Source organism: Eriocheir sinensis, chromosome 35 (assembly GCF_024679095.1).
Source record: "Eriocheir sinensis breed Jianghai 21 chromosome 35, ASM2467909v1, whole genome shotgun sequence".
In the NCBI taxonomy this organism is placed as follows: domain Eukaryota; kingdom Metazoa; phylum Arthropoda; class Malacostraca; order Decapoda; family Varunidae; genus Eriocheir; species Eriocheir sinensis.
Genome location: NC_066543.1, coordinates 16,033,721 through 16,057,755, shown reverse-complemented (window position 1 = coordinate 16,057,755; position 24,035 = coordinate 16,033,721). Strand labels below are relative to the sequence as shown.

The window sequence follows — 24,035 nt, the reverse complement described above, 5'->3', positions numbered from 1 at the left end:
TCAGATTGTAACGATATCTACACAGTTATCAAATGATCCTTTAAATCCACCTTTACCTTTCCATCTTATTTTTTCTAGCTTGGAACTCCTAAATACCCGACCTGCGGGCATGGACTTTACACCCCATCCTTATATTGTTCAAGGGGAAAGAAACAGTAACTTCACGTCACCGAAACCCTTTTTGTGACCTAAACGATGCAAGTACTATACAAGGCTGTGTGTGTGTGTGTGTGTGTGTGTGTGTGTGTGTGTGTGTGTGTGTGTCGTGAAACTAAATTAAGGGTCGTTACCAGCTTAGTTCGGCTATCTGGGCACATGGTACACTTCCCGGAGGCCGATCCTGCTTATAGAATCGTTTGTGTACGAGACAACCGTGAGTAAAGGAGACGCCACGTTACCTTATATATGCTTGCGTGGAAGCTTACCCGGGTTGACCGTCTGAGGTGGAATCGGCGGATGAGTGAAGCGATGCGCCTCATGGCGTATGCTCCCCGTTGGTTAGTTAGTTAGTATTCTTCTGACTCGACATGAAATAGGAAACAAATACCTCAACAGGCATCCCATTTATATCTTCCTTGCAAGAAAAAATATCGTTTTCATCAGTCACGCTAGAATATACGAAAAAATCATCAACAAAATAGGGATCAGATTCCAAGAAATAAAAGTACTACAGTTTATATAAACTTCTCTTATAAAAATAACATATATATGTACACATGTAGGTAGCCTATTCTTTCCTTCGCTATATTAAACACGACGGTGAAAGCAACGCCCATAACACAGAGCCAAAGAGCCTATACATTCATATCATATTCACATGCTCCTCGCGGTGAAGGTGGCGACTACAGCTACGTCGCTTGGGTCTGTCGGCCTCTTGTACAGCTGGGCACATTTGGTGAGGCTACGAGAGAGTGTCCTGAGGTGGGTGGTTGCCTGGGCCTGCATGCACAAGCACACAGGCGCTATCTATGGCAGGACTAAACACGGAAGCCTTCAGATGTTTGTTACATTTAGCTTAAACGAAAACACATCCTCCCTCTCTAAGACGGTTACATGCGGTACCTGTCCTCTGTACATGATAAGTATAAACGGTATAAGCGAGGAGTTAATAGTGCTCGCATAATAGTCAAAAGTACGTCATTACTTTTGTGAAAGGTCGTTAACTGTTGCATCAGCAGCTCTCGACAGAAACGTAAAAAACTAAAGAAAAAAATAGCAATACGCGCAAGGTACTACTCACAATAGTTATGTAGTTAGAAGTGTTCGGAGATGACAGTATTCTTTGGCAAACACACACTTGATGTTGCGTTATGCGTGTGTAGACAAAAAAAACTCAGCACCTCTGAATAAACTAACAATGAGATGACGTGAACAAGCTAGACTGTTATAAATTTTCAATCAATTTTTCTTCTATATTATTTCCCCCTTACTAATACATATACAATACATGAGATTCACCCTTATTTATAAATGTATACATCAATTTTTCAATCGTTTGAGCACATGAAGAGTAACAAGACATGCCTAAAATTACTGTTTTCTGAAGTATTTCGCTATCCAGAAGATTGGGGGAGTTTCTTTCTCTGCGCATTTCAAAGCTTACAATATTTTTTCACATTCATCCTTAACAATTGTTCACCTTCCCATACATACTCTAATCTCCCTTCTTCCTATACTCATTCTTATAAACCCTTTTCCTCCACCATCTCTCTCCCTTTCATACTCATTAATTCTTATATACCTTCCACCATCATCTCTCTCCCTTTGTTCCAACTCATTCTTATATACCTTCTTCCTCCATCATCTCTCTCCCTATCCTCTCCTTTTGTTCCCATACTCATTCTTATATACCCTCTTCCTCCGCCACCTCTCTCCCTATCTTCCTCTTCCCACATACATTCAGAAGGGTCTCTCTTTTCACGCTGTTAGAGAGACGCCACACGTACACAGGCGCAGGAGGTACAACAGCTGCCGAAAGGGAGCTACACGGTCAGTTTATGTAATGCCAGCAGCGGGACATGGATGAGTATGATTGATGAGTATGAGGAAGACTGGTTTGAGCCTTTTCCAACGCCCCTGGGATCACGTAGAAGTGTCTCCTATACTAAACAGGGGCGCTTCTCGTTGCTGTGCGTGGCTATTTGTTTCAGGGTGTTTCTGGTCTTCCTGTCTCATGTCGTCCCTGTGCGTCGGGCTGCTTTTATTGTTCCATGTGTCCACCGGCCTAAGAACGTCTCAACTTGACATATCTGCTTTCTGGGTCACCATATTATAGCTTTTCTTGCTCCTGAGTGCCGTGTCATCCCTCTTCTCTTTCTTGGGTGCCTTGATTCATTTTCAGTCGTTCTGGTCACTGTGGTTTAATGTCCCAGAGCAATGCAGTGTGTCTCCCTTGCTTCCCTGGTCGTTATTTATGTCCCTGTAACTCCTGAGCGCCGTGTGTGTGCGTCCTTCAATATCAGTGGTTTTCATATGCCTTCTTGAGTCCCTGGTCATCGCCGGCGGGTGTTCAGGCCTTGCACTGGGCCTTGGGGTCATCCACCAGCAGGGCCGCGGCAGTGTCTAGGTCTCCATTACGATGTTCAGCTGTTAAAGAAATGCGGGAAGGGGTTGGCGTGAATTAGCGGTTCCTTCAGGAGAGAAAATGCTCATGTTCACATTCCATTTTTTTTTTTTTATCATAATTATCATCCCAGCACGTATGAAAAAACAGTCTTATTAATCAACCGTTACTCTGTTGTTTATCATTAGGCCTATAGCCATATGCTTATCAAATCTTTAAAAAAAAAGCACCATTAAATTGTATTGTTATATATCTACATTTTTCAAGACATCAAAATATAAAACTATCTTATATACTACATTCTATATCACACACGAATCAAAATAAATTGAATTTCTCTATACCTCCCACCACCCCCCCAGCCCCTGTGAAGATAAAATCAAACCTACATAAGCGCTGGGCAAGGAAAGAGGATACATATAATTTTCGCGGCTCACCTTTCCCAGACCTCGGGCCGTTCCAGGGCTGCACCTTGTCGCTGATGAAGATGATGTAGATGGTGCAGGTGATGAAGTAGACGCCCACCGTGATGAGGAACACCGTCCGCCACGCACTCAGGGTTTGCTGCACCGAGGAGAGGAGGGAGAGGGGAGGCTTAATTGATGAGGTCGATCAGGTGTGTGCAAGTTTGATTTATGACAGACCAAATTAGGAAGACACAGGCGCCCACACCTCCACCACACCCCATCCAACCGCACATCACACATCCCACCACAGCCCATCCCACACCCCATCACAGCCCATCCCACACCCCACCACAGCCCATCCCCACCCCATCACAGCCCAACCTACACCACACATCACACCTTCCCCCACACAAACCATCCTATATAACATACGAGAATCTCACACCTCACTCAACACTATCCCCTCTAGAACATTCCCTCCATCAACTCAACCCCAACCATACCCTCCCCTCCTCCATCTCCTCCCCCCCTCCCACACCTCCCACAACCCCACAAGGAGCACTCACGTTGCCCTCGGTGATGCTGCCGGTGATGATTGGCGCCAACACCCCGGCCACGGAGCCCAGGGAGTTGGTGATGCCCAGCAGTGTTCCGGCAAAGTTGGGAGCGAGTTCCTGGTGTGAGCAGAGGAAGCCGCAGTTGGCACTTCCGCTCAGGCCCACCGAGATGCACAGGACCATCATGGCGAGCGCGGTGTTGCAGTTGACGAAGCACATCAGCATCAGGCCAAGCATGGGGCCATACAGAGCTGAGGAAGAGGAGGGAATGGGGCGGTTTGAGCACTTTCACGACTAAACTTGCTGCATGATTCCGTTTAAGCTGCAAGGAAGGCCGTAAGACAAGACGAGAAAGGAAAACACTACATCAGCATTAGGCCAACCATGGGATCGTATAGAGCTGTGGAATAGGAGGGAATGGGGTTGATTGAGCATTTCCTAGGCTAAATTTGGTTGGATTAATCTGTAAAAACTGCAAGGAAGGCCGTAAGACAAAGGACGAGAAAGGAAAGTTACATCAGGCCAGCCATGCAGCGGTACATAGCTAGGGAAGAGGAGGGATTGGGGTTGTTTGAGCATTTCCACGACTAAACTTGCTTGCACAATTCCATAAAAACTGCAAAAAGGCCGTCAATGAGCATCAACCCTCACTCTTGACCTCAGTAACTGTCAGTGATACAAAACAGGATCGTGACTCACCCATGGCCATTGAGAGTCTGCGGATGGAGAGGAGAGACATCTTGTTTGCCACTGTGAGTCTGTCCATGATGGAGCCCCACACGTAGCCCCACAGCCACATCACAAGGAAGGGCAGCGAGGACATCAGGCCGTTCTGGGAAGGATAACATGCCCTGAGTGTTGTTTTAGCAATTACGTATCACTGACATACTTGGACACTATCTGCCTTTCACTTTTTTCTCACCTCCCTATGTCTTAAATTTTCAAAAGGTATTATCACTATTAATGTTTTAAGTATCAGATATGTATGTTCTTATCCTTCTTCCTTTGTAACTAGGTGGGAAAGGAGTCACACTATGTACTATATAACAATATCATGGACTGGCTTTCATCACTGCCCATAACCCCCATCATGCCCACACGTCCTCACCTCGCTCATATCAAAGTGCTGGATGTTCTTGAGGTAGGTGGGCAGTTCAGTGAGCAGGGTGTAGAAGCCAAAGTCGTAGCCGAGAGCGCCGAGCGTGAGGCCCCAGAACGGGAGGGAGAGGAAGATCTCCTTCTTCGGTAGGGCAACCACCTGAGGGAGGGAGCATTAAGATGATGGGGTGTGTTGAGAAAGGCTGTGTAATGGTCAAGAAATGAACGTTTATTGTTGCAGAATTTGTAGAAATCTCTCTCTCTCTCTCTCTCTCTCTCTCACCACAGGACTCTTAATGTTCCCTAGGAAGGACTGGATGTGGTTGAGTTCCTGGGAGGAGATCCTCGGGTGGGTCTCGGGGCGGTCGTGTATCAGAAGGAACCAGGCGATGCCCCACACCACGCTCAGGCTGCCGAAGAGGTAGAAGGCGGAGGGCCAGCCACCCAGGAAGTCAGAGGAGCACAACCACCCGCCGATGGGGAGGGAGAGAACGGTGCCGAGAGGGAACCCTGGTGAAGAGGAACAGATGTGTCGATGGTGACTAAGATGAAGGGGAAGAGGATGGCTGTTTAGTACTATGCCAAGTGGTGTTTTATTTTACTCACTGACTGTCTTCACACATTATGGAGTAAATAGCAAATAAAGTAACCTCCTCCTCCTCCTCCTCCTCCTCCTGCTCCTTTTTTCTCCACCTCCTCCTCATCCTTCTTTTTCTCCTTCTCCTCCTCTCCCTCTTCTTCCTCTTCCATTTTTTTCCTTTTTCTCCTTCTCCTCCTCCTCTTCCTCCTCCCTTTCCCCTTTCTTTTCTCCTCCTCCTCCTCCTCCTTTCTCTTTCTCCTTCTCCTCCTCTTCCTTTTCCTGAGTACCTATATATAGCAGACAATATACAATTACCTTCCCCTTCCTATCATCTCCCTCATCAAATTCCATTCCCCTCCTCTCCCCCCTTCCTCCTCGGTGTGTGCGCAGCGCCTCACCTGAGTAGATGATGGTGTTGTACCTGCTCCTCTCCAGCGGCGGCACCCACGAGGCGATCATGGAGTTGATGGCGGGGAAAACGATGCCCTGAAGAATATGACAACGTACTCATTACCACGTCCATGCCAAATATACATATCACTAACACTCAAATATACACATACATACATACATACACATATCGCACATTAAAGCTCTCTACATCACACCGCATCAGTACAATTCGCTCGCATTAGCTTTCTGTGATTTCGAGAAGATATCAAAATAACTAAAAATAAAAGTCATCGGTGTAAGACTGGACCGCTGTTGGTGATGTTCGAAAGGAATCAAGAGAAAACGGAGTAGTTCTTGGTACGGATGCAGTGTCGGCCGTCAGTGGTGAAACGTGGCAAGAGTGGACCGTAGAGTTTTACATTACCCTGCCCGTTTATGTATAGCCGTTTACCTAGTCAAAGGCGCAACGTGTATGTGTGTGTGTGTGTGTGTGTGTGTGTGTGTGTGTGTGTGTGTGTGTGTGTGTGTGTGTGTGTGTGTGTGTGTGTTTGCCGTTACATAAAGCGTAAAAAAGATAATACTAACGAAGGATAAAGGAAACAACAACGACTACATCCACCTAATCACCCCAAATCACCAACTGTTCCTCCAATCAACCAACTAATTAACTAACAACTCAACCCACTAACCTGCACGGTGCCACACACGAATCTGACGGCGATGAGGAGCTCGGTGGAGGCTCTGGCGCTGACGGGGGTGACGAGCGTGAGGAAGGCTGAGGCCACGATCCCGAGACCGAAGACCAGTTTGCCGCCGAGGTACTCAGCCGCCCGTCCGCCCGGAATGTTGGTGAACGCGTAGCCCCAGAAGAAGGAGCCAAGGATCAGCCCTTGTACCGTCTCGTCCCAGTCAAACTCGCCCTCCTGTTGGTTGTGGAGGGAGAAGGTGGTGGTGAGGAAGATATCGCAATGGAGAATAACGTTAAGTACTTTTTTAGTTCTATTCGTAAGAGAGAAAGATTAAAGGTGAGGTTCCATGCTCTCTCTACTGTAGGGAACAGGAGTGTAGCTTTACTTATGTTCTGAGCCCGTGATATACTAATTTTTATAAAGTACGGTGATCAGTTCCTTTTCCTATCAACTCTATTCTCTCTAGCCAGGAATGAGGAGGGTGAGGAGCCAGAAGAAAACGAAAAAACAGAAGGAAGAGGAGGAGGAGGAGGAGGAAAAGTCGGCTACCCATTACGAGAAATACAAAACTCCAGAACAACTGCAACTGACAGCGAAGAAATTAAAGAACAGCACCATGCAATAAAAAAAGAACGAAATGCAGGAAAACAAGAAAGAGGATGCTGAAAACTTACAACTAGAAAGAGCATCAACAAAGAGATGAGGCAAAGCGGAGGCGACTAACCATGTCAGAGGAGGGAGAGGTTCCATTGGTGGGATGTCGCGTGTTGGCGCAAACGTTAGTCAAGTCCTGAGGCTCGGCGGTGTGGTTGCCGTTCTCCTCGCCCTCGTGATGTTCCCTGGAGCCCACCATAGCCACGATAGCGATGGAGAGAACAACTCGCATGGCGTACATCAGAGCAATCCCAACCAGGGCGAGAAGAGCGAAGGTGTAGCGAACCTGCCAACAGCTCGCCGCCTCTTCCTCGCTGCCGCCATCACCTGAAGCCGAGGAGAAGGTTGCGAATGTCATGAACTCAAGCGTTGATCCTTTGCCTGAGATACTGTTTTTATTTAAGATGTCAAGGTTGTGCATTGTATTAATCGGACTATTTATCGTTGCCAGCTAAAAATAACTGCTGCCCTTATTTGAACACACACACACACAAAAAAAAAAAAAAAGTGGGAATATTAAGAACCCTTTACATGTACTCGCACTGACACTAACACCCGCAAACTACACAACTATTTCTAAGATTGACTGACTAACTGACCGACTGACCGATTTCTTAATGACTGACTGAGTGATTAATGATTTGGAAGTTAAGAGGGCCAGGTAAAGGAAAATAGACGTGTCCTTACCGTAGATTTAGTCACCGCAGTAAAAGTTGCATCCACCTCCCATCCCCCCCAAAGTCCCTATCCTATAAAAGTTCAACATACTTTGCAGCTGAATCAAACATATCACACCCCTACGTATACATCCACCAAGAGTCCCCACATACACATACATACACACAGACATGCACAAAAGGAGACATACAAGCTCTCCATCCTTACACACATACACCCACACGCCCACATACACAGAGACATGCACAAAAGGAGACATACAAGCTCTCCATCCTTACATACACACACACACACACACATACTCACATTTTTTTCCGTGCCAACAAACGCCCATGAAACCCATTACATTACTCCCATTCATTCACTCACCCCCCTCACCCCCCCCCACACACAAACACACACTCACCCTTAGCTTTCCTGGGCTGGCGGGGCTCGGCGAGTGTTCCGTCGAGGTGCAGGAGAAGAGACTTGGAGTGAGTATCCGGCGGTTGATCAAGAGGCGATTGCGGGGCGCTGGAGTCCATCTTGAGAGTACAGTAGTAGTAGTAGTAGTAGTAGTAGTAGTAGTAGTAGTAGGCTTTTACTTCTTCTTCAGCTACCTATTCCTGCAAAAGAGAGAAAAGTATGACATTTAGAGAGGCAAAGGTTAGGTAGGGTACGATGCATTATGGAGGCGGTGGCTACGAGGACTATTGCCACACCAGAAAGGATATGCAGTTTGTAAGTTTTGTCTTTTCTTGTTGTAGGGAAATCATTATGCCTCGTCGTTGTTGTAGTAAAGGATGACAGTAGAAGTTAAAAGGACGGAAAATAGTGAAGAGATAAGAAAAAAAGAGACAAAAGTGAAGAAATGGATATATATTGGCAACGAGTGAGAAGAGAGATACATAATATTAGAAAGAACGGATAAAGAAAAATATCATAAGAGAAAGACAGATAAATGACAGATAGATAGATAACCAAAAGCAAGAAAAAAAACTAACGAAGACACAAATAAACATTCACTTAGATAATAAACACACACATAAAGAAAACAATAGAGCCAAAAAAGAAGAAGAGGAAGAAGAAAAAGAAGAAGGAGAAGAAGAAGAAGAAGAAGAAGAAGAAGAAGAAGAAGAAAACGATGCTGATACTCTTTTATGAATACATAAACAAACACATAAATAACAACAATATATATATAAATAGCCTAACACAAGGAGTTATATAATTATAGTATCATTCACTAGGGAATTTCTCTTGCGTGTATATGAAGACGAGGAACCAGAGAGAGAGAGAGAGAGAGAGAGAGAGAGAGAGAGAGACGCTGGCATGTAAGGAAGGGAAAGGGAGAGAAGGGAGGGAGGAAGAGAGGGGGAAATAGAACCGTGAAGGCGGGTGGCGTGTGAGGAGGAGGAGGAGAGGAAGAGGAGGAGAGGAAGAGGAGGAGGAGGAGGGGGGTGTAGCGTCTGGCAGGCATCCGGACTGAACCAGATATAACCAGCTCGCCTTGGAGAGAGAAAGCGTGGGCAGGACCAAAAGAGAGAGAGAGAGAGAGAGAGAGAGAGAGAGAGAGAGAGAGAGAGAGAGAGAGAGAGAGAGAGAGAGAGAGAGAGATTGCGTATTTTCCTCGTCTTGTCTGGAAATTCTTGATAAAAAAAGATGATAAAATGTGACATATCCGCTTCTCTCTCTCTCTCTCTCTCTCTCTCTCTCTCTCTCTCTCTCTCTCTAATGAGCTATGCCTCCTCCTCTTTTCCTCCTCCTCTCCCTCCCTCCTCCCTCTTCCTCCTCCTCCCTCTCTCCTCTCCTTCCCTTATCTCTCCTTAACTTTCTCTTCTCAATGCATTTTCAACCCCCTCCCCATCTCTCTCTCTCTCTCTCTCTCTCTCTCTCTCTCTCTCTCTCTCTCTCTCTCTCTCTCTCTCTCTCTCTCTCTCTCTCTCCCCTTATCTTAGATCTGTCAACGTAATGCTTTGCTCTCCTCCCTTCCCCTTCCTTCTTCCCCCCCTTCCCCTCTTTCCTCTTCTCCCTCCTCCTCTCTGTTCTGAATGGCCCCACCTGTCTATCCACGTGAGGAGGAGGAGGAGGAAGAGGAGGAGGAGGAGGAGGAAGACGAGAATTAAAACCAAAAGAATTCGCTAACTTCCTAATTCCTTTCTCTGTTTTTTATTTTTTTAAGTGCAATATAAACTAAGGCTTCAGGGTATCTCGAGCTCTTCCTCATGTTAAGTGCCATTAAGATTGCATTATCAGTCAATATAATACTTTCCCTTGATAAGACCAATATCGGTGTTCTCAGACGCTTCCACCCCCAACATCAACTATTTCCAAGGACCGTAAAGGAGATTAATCGGGGTCTCATGAGTGTTTCTTTAGGTTCACGGTACAGAAGAAGGGTCAAACTACCAGAAGGGTCATAGAACTACCCCTGGAAATGCCCCCCACAACTCCTATGAAAGCCTTGTCCAGTAGGTGTGCTGGGGCGCCGAAATGTTCAAGAATATGACATTAAGCAACATATGAGCGGAACTTGCGTCATAGTGTTAAGTGAATACACGGTAAAGATCAGAAACGGAACTCATAGGGTACAGGAATGACAAGACTGGACGAGCAAGATTGGAGGAGGAGGAGAAAAAGAAGAAGAAATAACGAAAAAAAGAAGAGGAGGAGGAGGAGGAGGAAAAAGAAGAACAAGAAGCATAAGATGAAGGAGAAGAAAATGACGGTAATGATGACAAAAATAATAATAATGATAAAGAAGGTGAAGCTGAAGAAGAAGAAAGAACATGGAAAATAAATAAGAGGAAGAAAAGAAAGAGGAGGATAACTTTAGTAGTAGTAGTAGTCGTAGCAGAAGTCATAGTAGGAAGGAGAAGAAGAAGAAGAGGAAAAAGAGGAGGAGGAGGAGGAAGAAGAGGCATAGCAAGGGCGGGGGGGGGGGCGGGGAGGAACACATAAATCAATAGTGTTGGAATATGCGTCTATCCTTGTTTCCTTTAGTGTATTGCTCCACGACATTGAAAGACTGACCTTTGCGTGACAGTACGAATGTGTGTGCGAGCGAGGACGGAGGTGGAGCAATGAAAGACTCTAAAATGACGTGCGTGCATAACAAACGGGGTTCCTTAACGGAGAAGTAGAGGAAAGGAGGTGAAAGTTGGGCTGTTACGCAAAATAAGGGAGCTACGCAGTACATATAGGGTAGTTTTAGAGACGGAGAAGATAGAGGGGGAGGAAGAAGAGGAGGAGGAGGAGAATGGAGAGGAAAATATGGTGATGCAAGAGATGTTAGATGATAAGTGATTCGTAGTAGTAGTAGTAGTAGTAGTAGTAGTAGTAGAACAAAATCAATAACAAGAATGAGAACTAGAAGAAATACAAGAATAATAGGGAGAGAGAAAAAAAAACCGAGGAAAAAGTGATAAATGTGAATAGAAAACAAGCGTGAAATTGGAGTGCAGGATGAAAGATGAAAGAGAAGAGAAAATGAGGAGAAAACAAAAAACAAAAAAAAAAAAAGTACTACACGTGGGGCTACGCAGTGAGGAGCTTTTTGGGAGGAGGAGGAGGAGGAAAGGGAGGAGGAGGAGGAATAGGAGAAGGAATATTAGTAGTAGGAGGAGGAGCAAATATAGATGAAAGGATGAAGAAAAGGAAGAAACAAAGCAGAAAAAGAAGAAAATTGAAGAAGAAAAAGTAGGAGAAATAAAATTGGAAACAAACGGAAAAGAAGAGAAGAAGCGAAAGAAGTAGAAGAAGAAGAAGAAGAAGAAGAAGAAGAAGAAGAAAATAGTGGAGTGAAAATAAAAGAGGATCAAAAGGCTTAGAGATCAATGTCCTCGAGAGAGAGAGAGAGAGAGAGAGAGAGAGAGAGAGAGAGAGAGAGAGAGAGAGAGAGAGAGAGAGAGAGAGAGAGAGAGAGAGAGAGAGTAGTATCAGCGTGTCTAAGCCTCTCAGATTCCTTCATAAGGGGTTCGATCCCACTTAAGAGGATGCAATGAGGGGAGAGAACCGACGAAAGGGGTGGAGGAGAGGGGAGGAGGGGATGGAGGAAAGGGAGAGACGAGGGGGTGGAGGAAAGGGGAGACACGAGGAGAGAGAGAGAGAGAGAGAGAGAGAGAGAGAGAGAGAGAGAGAGAGAGAGAGAGAGAGAGAGAGAGAGAGAGAGAGTAGTAGTAGTGGTAGTAGTAGTAGTAGCCTATTACGCGTTTTTACGATAATGGATAAAAGGTTGTTGCCAGTGACCTTTCGTTGTAATCATTCAGCTAATTTTTTCGTCTCTAGTTTCCATAATTCATCCGTAGCTAGTATTTTCCTGCTTTCGATATCCTCTTACTTCACTAACCTCACCAAAATCTTTAGATAATATCCTCTTGTTTTCTTCTCTGCTTCTCTCTTTCGAATGTTGGTGCGAGAGATAACTATTCGCCCGGAGAGAAGGATAAATATTAATACGTTCAGAAACAGATCTCGCACGATGCCTTGTTCCTAAATATCAGCTTTGAAGGGCAGCGTCGTTTATACAGATGTGCGACAGATGTTCATGATATTGGCCACTCGATTAAAGGTGGTGCGTTACGTCAGGAGAGGCATCTAGAGTCTGCAATTCCAATCCACAACCCCAAAAGAGGAACCCCAAATATGTTTTCTTTTGTACAGCAAGGAGGCAGCTCAAAGGCTAAAACAACAACAACAACAACAACAACAACAACAACAACGACGACGACGACAAGAACAACAACAACAACAGCAACAACAACAACGACAACAACAACAACAACAACAACAACAACAACAACAACAACAACAACAAACGCTAGACGCTGCTCCGAACAAAAGCAGAAAGAGCAACAAGAGGTCAAAAGAGAGGTCAGTTTCGTATACAGGGTGCCCCACGAATTGAGGTATACATCCTTCGCGATATGATCATTCAGACCATTCTAAGTTAAAAAAATAAACTATACACCGATACATATAAACAAAAGGGAAGCTTACGATAGGGATTCCGTGATTCTGTTTCCTCGGGGCAATGGCGTGTAGACCCAACGAGGGGAATTTCTCTTATTTACGTAGTTGGCGAAAGAAAAATGCACTTTCTCACACTTAATTAAGAGCAAAGATACTATGTACACGGTTTTGCCATCAGGGAATACTCCATGGAGGTATCTATTTGAGGCACTTCATATGTTGTCTCGGCAACGGACAGTAGTATTGCCTTTTGCTCTATCTATAAACGGTTTTGTCTCATTTCGTCTTACCTAAAGATTATGTAATGGCCACTTGTTTGTTTCTATCTTCACCTCCCTTGAATTTTTGGCAAGACATTTGAGGTCCACCAACGAACAGTATACTATTCCCTTTTGCTTATAAACACTTTCGTCTTGTCTTCCTTGTCGATACATTCCGAGTCACCAGCCCAGAAATCTTTATATAACATTAACTTTTTTCTTATCTGTTTTTCTCTCCCGATTTTTGGCGCGAGAGACAACCACCAACGACCTGTTTACACTTTGCATCCCCCACGTCCAAGGTCTTTACGGGTGCAGCCTTGGGTCTTATGAGGGTCGGCACATTCCTCCCCTGTTTTGTCCAACGTGTATACTTGGGGGCGACGACCCAGAAGAGGCGGAGTGACGTGTCTCAGGGGGCGTAAGAAGACCCAGTGCCTTCGGGAGTATCAGAAACCTTTCAAGACGCCGCAATGACGTTAGAGAATGTCGGAAAGTGATCGAGAAGCATCGTGTGGCGTCATATGGGATGAAAGCGCGTTCAAGAGGATCATAAAACCTTCAATCAGGAAGCGTCAGAGGGCATACAGGAACGCCTTAAGGCATCAAAGGAGCATCGCTTGTTCGAGAGAAGCAGGAGACTTCAAGGTATATTCAGAGAGTGACGCAGGGAATCAAATAGCAACGGAGTGGAATCAAGGACATAGTTTGAATTCAGAGCACGAAATCAAATAGTAATGAAGCTGACTCAAGAACACAATTTGGATTCAGAAAGTAACACATGAAAACAAATGGTGATGGAATTGAATCAAGGACATAGTTTGGATTCAGAGAGTAAAACAGGGAATCAAATAGTAACGGAGTGGAATCAAGGACGTCAACACGGCTCAAAAAAGGTGGAACATTAATATGAAACGTCCAGAAGGCACTAGAGGAATAGTTATAAGCCAGAGGGTGTTGCATTATCAGAAGGCAATAGAGACATAGTTTTAAGTTAGGTGTTGCGTTACTAGGCATTATAGGCATAGTTATAAGTCAGAAGGTGTTTCATTACCAGAGGGAATTAGAAGCATAGTTATAAGTCAGGTGTTGCATTACCAGAAGGCATTAACCGTGTAGCAGCGACGGGCCAGAAGGTGTTGCATAATAAACATTCACCAAACAGACACCCCAGAGCCTCGGCGTTGAAGCAAGATGGACACAATACTCATTTAAGGCAAGGGAGACAGGTCAAGAAAGTGCACGGACCGCCCTTGAGAGTCCTATTTGCGTTAATGCGTATCAGCTATTCTGAGAAGCTTTGGTCCGGCTGAAAGTGAACCGAAGCGGGGGAGGAAAACATTTAGTCACCGTGCTATTTATTACACGTCTGGGTGTGCGAAGTCACGTGCGGGACCCCGACGTGCGCAGCTAAATATGTAAAGCGGGAACGAGAAGCGAAGGAGGAAAAATGAAGAGAAAAGGAATGAAGATGGAAAGAGAAAGAGAATGTAAGGACTAGTGAAGGAAAAGTCCACGAAAATATGACACGGAAGAGTATGTAAAAAAAATAATATACGGGTTCAGCGCATGTCCACACAACTCGGAGCGGCGATGGGACGTGGGGAAATAGGTTTGTGTGTTTGTTTGTTGTTTTTCGTCAGGGGGGTGGAGTCACGTTGTTGGCAGTTACTTACGATGTGTCGGCTAAAACGCGGCGGTGAACGGTTGGGAGGTGATTCCACGTGTGTGTGTGTGTGTGTGTGTGTGTGTGTGTGTGTGTGTTACGTGACTCACCTTATTGGGAGGAAGAGGAGGACAAGGGCGAGGACATAGACGACGACAACAACGACAAGGAGGAAGAGGAGAAGAAGAAGAAGAAGAAGTAGAAAGAAGAAGCAGCAGCAGAAAGAGAAGAAGAAGAAGAAGAAGAAGAAAAAGAAGAAGAAGAAGAAGAAGCAGCAGAAAGAGAAGAAGAAGAAGAAGAAGAAGAAGAAGAAGAGGAAGAGGAAGAAGAAGATGATTTTACCAACGTCGTATTAGTTTTCAGTAACAATTATATGACTGATTTATATTTTTCGACCCGATTTTGATAAGTTAGTTTTGTTGCTTTCTTTTTTATATCCCTTTATACGGCTGAATCTATAATATGTCAACTTAACTCTTTGAAAACCCAACACATCTAACTACCCCAGTCCCCGAAATTGGAAGTAAGCAGGCCAAATTAGGTACATAACCGTTAACAAATGCTATATTTAACAAATGCATTTCCAGACTCCTTTCTCTTTCCCTTCCCTTTTCTTTTTTTCCTGTTCCCTGCTTCCCACTTTCTTTCCTTTCCTCTCCTTCCTTTCTTTTACCTTTATCTTTTCATCTGTGTATCTCCTTTGTCACCCTTTTTTGTTCTTTCCCTTCGTGTGTGTGTGTGTGTGTGTGTGTGTGTGTGTGTTCCTGGCAACGTGGCAGGCATATTCCCGTGCTTAAGACAGACCCAAGGCAGGCACGCAAGCTTCTACGCACCTTAACCGGGGTAGCGCTAAATAAACCACAGCATGAATCAGGGACGAAGCCTTCACGCCCTTCCCGTCCCGCGAAAGAGAACACAAAACGTTGACTCAGGTGCAACAAAACCTACAAGCAGACATGGCCTTATTAACCTACTGAGCTAAGAGCATGCGGAGTTGACGAGCGAGGGGACACTTAAACACACACACACACACCACCGCTAATAATGTATTCAAGGTCACATGAGTCTCGTACTGATCACACGCAAGGCTATAACTGCATGTGTCTGCTCTCAACATCATTTTAATGCCGAAAATGAGAGAGAGAGAGAGAGAGAGAGAGAGAGAGAGAGAGAGAGAGAGAGAGAGAGAGAGAGAGAGAGAGAGAGAGAGAGAGAGAGAGAGAGAGAGAGAGAGAGAGAGAGAGAGAGAGAGAGAGAGAGAGAGAGAGAGAGAGAGAGAGAGAGAGAGAGAGAGAGAGAGAGAGAGAGAGAGAGAGAGAGAGAGAGAGAGAGAGAGAGAGAGAGAGAGAGAGAGAGAGAGAGAGAGAGAGAGAGAGAGAGAGAGAGAGAGAGAGAGAGAGAGAGAGAGAGAGAGAGAGAGAGAGAGAGAGAGACCCTGAAAATGACCGCCACGAGAGAGAGAGAGAGAGAGAGAGAGAGAGAGAGAGAGAGAGAGAGAGAGAGAGAGAGAGAGAGAGAGAGAGAGAGAGAGAGAGAGAGAGAGATGAGAGAAGAGAGAGAGAGAGATGCCGCTGCCGTCAGAACTCCAGAACACTGCCTGCCACACAGAAGGCATAATATTTGACCCTGAAAATGCACCGCCACGTAGGCTCTCTCTACCTGTCACCGAGAGGGGAGCGATAAGGGTGAGGAGGAGGCGGAGGAGGCCGGCGGATGACGGGAGATACCAAAGGAGAGGGAGGATAAGACGCAGGATAAATGAAGAACCCGGCACTAAAGGAGGAGGGGAGGGAGAAGATAAAGCCGGGACTTATCTCCAACATATTACACAAGACATAATTGAAAACGAGAAAAATTACGAGTAGGAAGAAAGTGTATTACTCGAAAATTAAATATATTACACAAGATAAGACATAATTGAAAACGAGAAAAATTACGAGTAGGAAGAAAGTGTAGTACTCGAAAATTAAATATAGTACACAAGATAAGACATAATTGAAAACGAGAAAAATTACGAGTAGGAAGAAAGTTTAGTACTCGAAAATTAAATATATTACACAAGATAAGACATAATTGAAAACGAGAAAAATTACGAGTAGGAAGAAAGTGTATTACTCGAAAATTAAATAGTAAAGAAAAAGAAAGAAAAGAAATGAAGATGAAACTGGAAACGAAGAAGAGAAAAGGAAGAAGGAAAAAAATTAAGAAACCACAAAAAGTCGAAGAAGAAGAAGGAAGTAACGGAGAAAGAAAGAAGAGAAAGACCTGAATTAAGAAAGAAAAAAAAGAAAATTTAAATACGAAGGAAAAGAAAATGAAGTAAGAAACCAGAAGCGAAATTTAGGGAGGACGAAACAGAAATAAAGAAGAAAAGATCAGGATTAAGAACTAAAAACGAAATAAAATAAAAAAAGGAAAAGAAAAATAAGAAAAAAGAAGATAAAGACCAGGATTCAGAGCAAGAAAAAACGAAAAGAAGAAAAAACAGAAACCAGAGAACAGGAAGGAAAAGACTGAAAAAGAAGAGAAAGAGAGTCAGGTATTATATTTACGAACCCATTTAAAGTTAACCAACCTGCACCTCAGACCAACCATATAATCCTTGACTTTCTTTCTCTTCTTTCTTAGTCTTTTCCTTCCTGTTCTCGGGTTTCTGTTTTTTTTCTCTTTTTTTCCCTTGCTCTTAATCCTGGTCTTCATCTCCTTCTGGTTTCTTCTTTTTCTTTTCCTTCTTTCTTACTTTAATTCCCCTCTTTTTTTTGTACAGAAGCCTTGTCCCACTATCACTAGGCTCATAAAACTACTCATAGCAATAGCCACACAACCTCTACAAAAGCCTTATTAGATGTGCGTGTGCGTGCGTGTGCGTGTGCGTGTGTGTGTGTTTGTTACGTGACTCGCCTTATTGGGAGGACGAGGAGGATGAGGTCGGGAACATAGACGACGACAAGGAGGAAGAGAAGAAGAAGAAGAAGAAGAAGAAATAGAAGAAGAACAAAAAGAAGAAGAAGAAGAGAACACGGGCTCAGACTGGCCTTAGTGTTCGCGTTATCTATGCTGTTTTTTTTAAGTGTTGATGCTGCTGATAGTGGTCACTCTCCTCGACCTCGCGCTGCTATATACCTGCCTGGTCACCTGCCCTGCTGACGTAAACTGATATCACGGCGGGTCAATGCTACCAGGGTGTTGCCAGGGTGAGCGGACAGCCAGCCAGCCAGCGCCCCGATCCCCCCACACCCACACCCACACCCACACAGTCCCTCCCCACTCATTCTCTCTCTCTCATAATGTTAAAAGAAATGAAAATCGCAGACTAAAGTAAAATAACAAATTGAAGAAGTGACGTCTGTATGTGTACGAGTGTTCTGAAGAGACAAGTTAACATAGCAAGAAAAAAAAAAATTACAATATCAAGAAGAAAGCTTTACAGGAGAAAAATTAACGTTTACATAGAGAAAGAAGTGAAGAGAAAGCAAATCAGGGACGAGAGTGCAAGAAAAAAACTGTGTATATCCTGAAAATTAAGTCATGAGAAAAACTGGGCTGAACGAAAGAGGAAATGAGGAATAAAGGAGAGAAGAGAGAGTGGGCGAAGAGAATAAAAGGAGAGAGATAAAGAGGATTAGTAAAAGAGGAGGAAGTGAAGAGTTGAGACATATGCTGTGTGTGTGTGTGTGAGAGAGAGAGAGAGAGAGAGAGAGAGAGAGAGAGAGAGAGAGAGAGAGAGAGAGAGAGAGAGAGAGAGAGAGAGAGAGAGACTGCACCCCTACCCCTGGAGTAATCAAGACCGTCTCTCTCTGCTACTCCTCTCCTCCTCCTCCTCCTCCTCCTCCTCCCTCGCTACACTACATTCTTCCTCCTTCCCCCTCTCCCCTCCTGTAATTTTTCCCGACTCACACACCAAGCCCACTACTTTAAATTCTTCCCCTTCCTCCCTTCCCACCTGCAAGCGTTACCCCACACACACCACAAACACTACAGTAAATTCTTCCTCTTTCTCCTGCCCCCTCCTACAAGCTCCCGCCTCTCACAGACCGCGCCCACTACTTTAAACAACTGTACCCCACACTTTCCCACTTACAAGCTTACCTCTCCCCCCCCGACACCACTTCCACTACACTAAATACTCCCCCTCTCCTTCCATCTCCCTCCTACAATCTCCCCACTCTCACATACCGCGCCCACTACTTTAAACAATTCTACCCCGCACACATTCCCTCCTACAACCTGCTCCTTCCCCCCACACCATTTCCACTACATAAATACTTCCCCTCTCCTTCCCTCTCCCTCCTACAAGCTTACCCCTCCAACCGACACCACACCCACTACAAGAACAGGTTACCAGTCTCCCCACCACCCCCACCACCACCACAAGTGTCATCTATACAACACCTGCGTCGCGGACATGCCTATTAAGGTCACACTCTGGTGCCATGACGCCTCCGAGGGACCAGAATGAGAGGAAGAGGAGCAGCTACGTATAAGGTGTTGTATTATAGGGGAGAGAGAGAGAGAGAGAGAGAGAGAGAGAGAGAGGTAAAGACGGATGTTTCAAGGTCACAGAACAAAAGGAAATGGAAAGAAAGATTAGATAACGCGAACACAAAACTTTCTCACACACACACACACACACACACACACACACACACACACACACACACACACACACACACACTTTAACTCCTTACTCTATCTTTTTTCCGTGAGAGTGAGCGAGTCAAGAAACAGGATCCACCACGCTTAGTAAACACACAAGTTACCGCACCTGTTTTTCCACGGTGCCTGACTCACGTGCAAGAGTTCTTTAAGCCTTCTACGTCCCCTCAACCACCTTTTCCTTGTCCTTACGTCGCCTCTATACAACTCTCCTCTCTGGCTATCCTTTCTTTTTTTTCCACGTGCAAGTTCTTTAAGCCTTCTACGTCCCCTCAACTACCTTTTCCTTGCCCTCACGTCGCCTCTATACAACTCTCCTCTCTGGCTATCCTTCCTTTTTTTTCCACGTGCAACAGTTCTTAAGCCTTCTACGTCCCCTCAACTACCTTTTCCTTGCCCTCTCGTCGCCTCTATACAACTCTCCTCTCTGGCTATCCTTCCTTTTTTTTCCACGTGCAAGTTCTTTAAGCCTTCTGCGTCCCCTCAACCACCTTTTCTCCTCTCTGGCTATCCTTTATTTTTTTCCACGTGCAACAGTTCTTTAGCCTTCTACGTCCCCTCAACTACCTTTTCCTTGCCCTCACGTCGCCTCTATACAACTCTCCTGTCTGCCTGTCCTTCTTTCTTTTGCAATTTCTTTTACGTGCAACAGTTCTTTAATTCTACACGTTCCCTCAACCACCTTTCTCTCTCTCTCTCTCTCTCTCTCTCTCTCTCTCTCTCTCTCTCTCTCTCTCTCTCTCTCTCTCTCTCTCTCTCTGCCCACAACTACGAAAGCCTTATTAAACGTGTGAACTTGGGCCATGGTCACAAAACTACCCATGGAAATACCCACAACTCCTACGAAAGCCTTATCAAATGTGTGACCTTGGACACCGAAAATGTTTATGAATATGGCCTCTATAGTCCCAACTCTACTCCCTCTTCCCCCTAACCTCAACCCTTCAGCCATCACCTAGGCAATTACTCCCCAGCTGCAGCTCGCAACCAGGCCCTTCCATCCGCAGGTGCTGTGATGAGGATATTGCCACAAGTCGGGCCGCTCCCTGGGATGTAAACACGACTGGCTGGCTGCATGGTTGGCTGCGTGTTAGTCAAGCCAGTATCCTTAAACGTCTTGGCACCTCGGTTCGCCTGTTCGAAAAGGCTCTCGTAGAAGTTGCTGGGGTTTTCATGGACTGTTTTGTGATCTTAGTGAGACTTTTACACGACTTCTGCACCATGAACGGGAATAATCACCCATGAAAACCCGGTTAATAATCTCTGTGGCCTTGGGAAATAGTCAAATGGGAGCCAAAGACGTTTAACCCGGTAGCTGCGGGGATCATGTTTCTTAATTAAAGGCCTCAGTAAGCGAATTAATGAAAAAAAAAATCATCACTCACAAACACCATTCCATAATATATATCAACGCATTTGTGATCAGTTTATGCATCATCTATTTTGGGGGGCTTTATCATGACAAAAATTTAGCCCGACGCTGCTACACGGTAAAGTCACAAATTTGGCCCGTCGCTGCTACATGGTAAAGCCACAAATTTGCCCCGTCGCTGCTACACGGTAAAGTCACAAATTTGACCCGTCGCTGCTACACGGTAAAGCCACAAATTTGGCCCGTCGCTGCTACACGGTAAAGTCACAAATTTGGCCCGTCGCTGCTACACGGTAAAGCCACAAATTTGGCCCGTCGCTGCTACACGGTAAAGCCACAAATTTGGCCCGTCGCTGCTACACGGTAAAGCCACAAATTTGGCCCGTCGCTGCTACCGGGTTAAGAAAATGGACCTCAGTCAGTCAGTCCACCGCGCGTCAAATGTGTGCCTTGAGGGTGATGATGGTTATATGACGCTGGTATACCTAACCTGCATCAATTGTACTACTACTGCTACTACTTCGTCCTTCGAGTTATTCTGACCTTGCTCAACACGAAGACTCCTTGCCATTCACTACCTCCACCATCAGCCAGCCTGCGTGAATTAGATTATACATACCGAACACACTTCAAGGCTATAATGAATGACAGGACATGTGTAGAAGATGAATAAAGGGAAGAAGGATGGAGACACGTTATATCGAGACCACATACTACTACTACTACTACTACTACTACCACCACTACTACTACTACTACTACCACTAATACTAACACTACTCCTCCTCCTCCTCCTCCTCCTCCTACTACTACTACTACTACTACTACCACTACTACTACTACTACTACTTCTACCACTTTCCATTTTCCTTATTCCTTATGGACATTCCTACTACTCACGAGCAAGGTATCAGTTACGTTATCAAAGTCGCTACGGAGTAAAACCATCCATCTCTACTTCACACTCTCACGTCCCTTTAGTCTCGTTCTGTCTCTGTCAAGGGAAGAACCAAAGCATCACGCGCGGCTGCTGTGTGTATGGGGCGCTGTGGCAAGAAGGTCGGGCTTTTATGAGAGCCTATTTTGGTGCTCAACAGCCACCTGTGGACCATCACACAGCTGGGGACGGGGTGGGCGGTACAGGAGGAGGCAAGGGGAGCACGGCTGTGGGACGACTCGCGGAGAGAAGAAAAAGCTGAGGTCTTTTATAGTGATGAATTTGAGCTCGCGTGAGGCGCCTGAATGAGTGACAGAGAACACATTTGAGAAGACCTAGATAAATACAGTCTCTACATTCGTCCAGCACAACTTTAGGTTCTCAAAACATAACTTGTGCAAGGTGGAAGATTAAGATTTGTTGCTCGATACATGGCTATTATTTGCTATCAACACACAACAGGGTTAAGCAACTGAGAATAAACCAGATCATACTCAAAGTCTGAGTTTAACAAGACATTTAGACATCTTTCACAAGATTCATGCGTATAAGGAGCGGAAGTTTTGCACAACTGTTCGAGAAGACAAGCTAGAAGATAGATAAGCCATTGCAACACGGAGACGCTGATGTCATCATAAGGAATGGAGCTAGAATATATATTAGTATTTATATGCCTGACTTGGCGAGACATTTTCTTTAACAGCAAGGGAGGCAGGTCAAGGGAAACACACACACACACACACACACACACACACACACACACACACACAAATAGCTAGGCGCTGCTCCAAAGAAGAGAAAAAAAAGAACGAGAGAAAAGAAGAGAGATCAATTCCTGATGGAGATCGTGAAAACCTCCCTTCACACTCCCAACCAAGTATACCACAGCCTACAGGACTCAAGACCCTTCAGACCACAGTGAGGGACAAGAGAACAGGTGAGTAATGAGACCAAGACATAAGTTGAGGGATGACAGTGTTCAGGTTACCTTAGACTTAGCGCGCCCCTCGGCAGCTGAGAAGAGTGTGAGAACGCGATGCTGAGGGTCAACTGGCCGTGCTGAGAGCTAGTGAATGAATGCGTAGCCGCGTGGCACTCACAACATGTGGGAGGTGCGAGAGGCGTGCGTCCGCTCTCTGCCGCGTCCGGAGGTAAACAGAGGCACCGCGGCGACATGAGTGGCGAGCAGACCGACCACGCGCACATGGCTGGCCGTCGCGCCGCCCCACCCAGCCTCCACGCCGCCTCCTCCTCGTCCTCCTCCACGGGGCCTGTCAAACATAAAACCCCTCACATTAGCACCCTCACGCAACCCGCCCCCTCACCTCTCCCACACCAACAGCTTCCTTATAGTGGCATAGATTGTGGTGTGCATTGAGGCGGTGCATGGTTGGCCTAAGTTATCTGGGAGTCGTTCAATGTCCATACAAGACCTCCCTTGTTAATGACAGTGTATTTTCTGCTTCATATTTTCATTACGGGGTTTACTGGAGGGTCAAACCTTACTCCAAGGAACCTCAGCCCTCCAAAACCCATCAACAGCCACGCCACTGCCCTCCTCGCTATGACAGTCGCACACACCAGCAGCCCCTAAGACCCCTAATTTCCCCATCCTCCTTCTCCAGTGCCGTGACTTGAAGCACAAACACAAAATAACACACAATCTACTCCCGGCAAGGCCACGGCTGATCTCGTGGACCCAAACAAGAGGCGAGCCACGAATGAAAGGGAGAATGACGGAGACTGGGAGATAAGAATAGCAAAAAAGGGATCCGTGTGTTCTTTCTCTCCCTCCGTTCCTCCGTCACGAGCGGGGATTTCTGAATGGGATGAATCACGCCGCCAACTCACCGCTGCACTTATTCACTTACAGCCGTTTAGTGAAGGAAGGAACGAGGAAACACCACAATCATGACTGACTCAGTGTAATAGACCAAATAAGGAGAAATATAAAATTGTGACAGCTGAGGATATATCGACAGCAAAGAAAATGAGAGAGAGAGAGAGAGAGAGAGAGAGAGAGAGAGAGAGAGAGAGAGAGATCCCGCATTCAGATCACTAAAGCACTCGTAGACAGAGAAACTTGATACATATAGAGAAGACTTTAATGAAACAGAACAAATAACAATAAAATATGAACAAAAGAAATACAACTTAAATTACTGACAAACATGAGAAAAATATGGCAGAGCGGGCAAGCAGAGATCGACATCGGAGGAGAAAATCAAAAACCATTATCACCAAGGCTAAGTTAGTGTTATATTTTGACGCTTATACATCACGTACGAAGCGCGGCCTGGCCAAATCGATACTGAGGCTACCCACAAGCAGAGAGAGGGAAGGAGGGGGGAGAGAAGGAGGGAGGAGGGGAAGTTGGAGGAACGTGGGAAGAGAGAGAGCGAGAGAGAGAGAGAGAGAGAGAGAGAGAGATAGAGTGCATGATGCAACTCAACTTCAACATTGAGTCAGTTCCACAGTTCGTCACCGTGTTTTTGTTAGCGACCAAACCAAACTATATTCTTCATTATTGTCTGCAGGTTTTCTACTTGGCATGCACCCACAACTAGACTTCCTT

General features: G+C 45.4%; 1 protein-coding gene across 2 annotated transcripts; it reads right to left on the bottom strand.

The window, feature by feature from the left end:
• Window positions 1–672: 672 nt before the first annotated feature.
• LOC127007493 (sialin-like) lies at window positions 673–22,644 on the bottom strand. 2 transcript variants are annotated; one of them, XR_007760273.1, is made up of 12 exons: window positions 22,449–22,644; window positions 8,026–8,224; window positions 7,012–7,268; window positions 6,288–6,521; window positions 5,604–5,691; window positions 4,909–5,135; window positions 4,636–4,785; window positions 4,227–4,359; window positions 3,537–3,778; window positions 3,001–3,127; window positions 1,852–2,586; window positions 673–1,788 (listed from the first exon to the last, which is right to left on the bottom strand). XR_007760273.1 is itself a non-coding variant. In XM_050878583.1 (11 exons), the coding sequence occupies exons 2-11, from the start codon at window positions 8,141–8,143 to the stop codon at window positions 2,510–2,512; spliced, it is 1,653 nt and encodes a 550-aa protein (XP_050734540.1). In that variant the 5' UTR covers window positions 8,144–8,224; window positions 22,449–22,644; the 3' UTR covers window positions 673–2,509. The 2 variants fall into 2 exon arrangements, 1 of the variants encoding a protein (XP_050734540.1); XM_050878583.1 differs by having other exon boundaries at window positions 673–2,586.
• Between the last annotated feature and the right edge of the window lie 1,391 nt (window positions 22,645–24,035).

Excerpts from the sequence above, each read along its gene's own strand:
- LOC127007493 (XM_050878583.1), bottom strand. The coding sequence starts at position 8,143 with ATGGACTCCAGCGCCCCGCAATCGCCTCTTGATCAACCGCCGGATACT. Across the intron at positions 5,136-5,603 it reads CAACACCATCATCTACTCAG|GGTTCCCTCTCGGCACCGTT; the intron begins GTGAGGCGCTGC and ends CCTCTTCACCAG. Across the intron at positions 4,786-4,908 it reads GGAACATTAAGAGTCCTGTG|GTGGTTGCCCTACCGAAGAA; the intron begins GTGAGAGAGAGA and ends TCCCTCCCTCAG.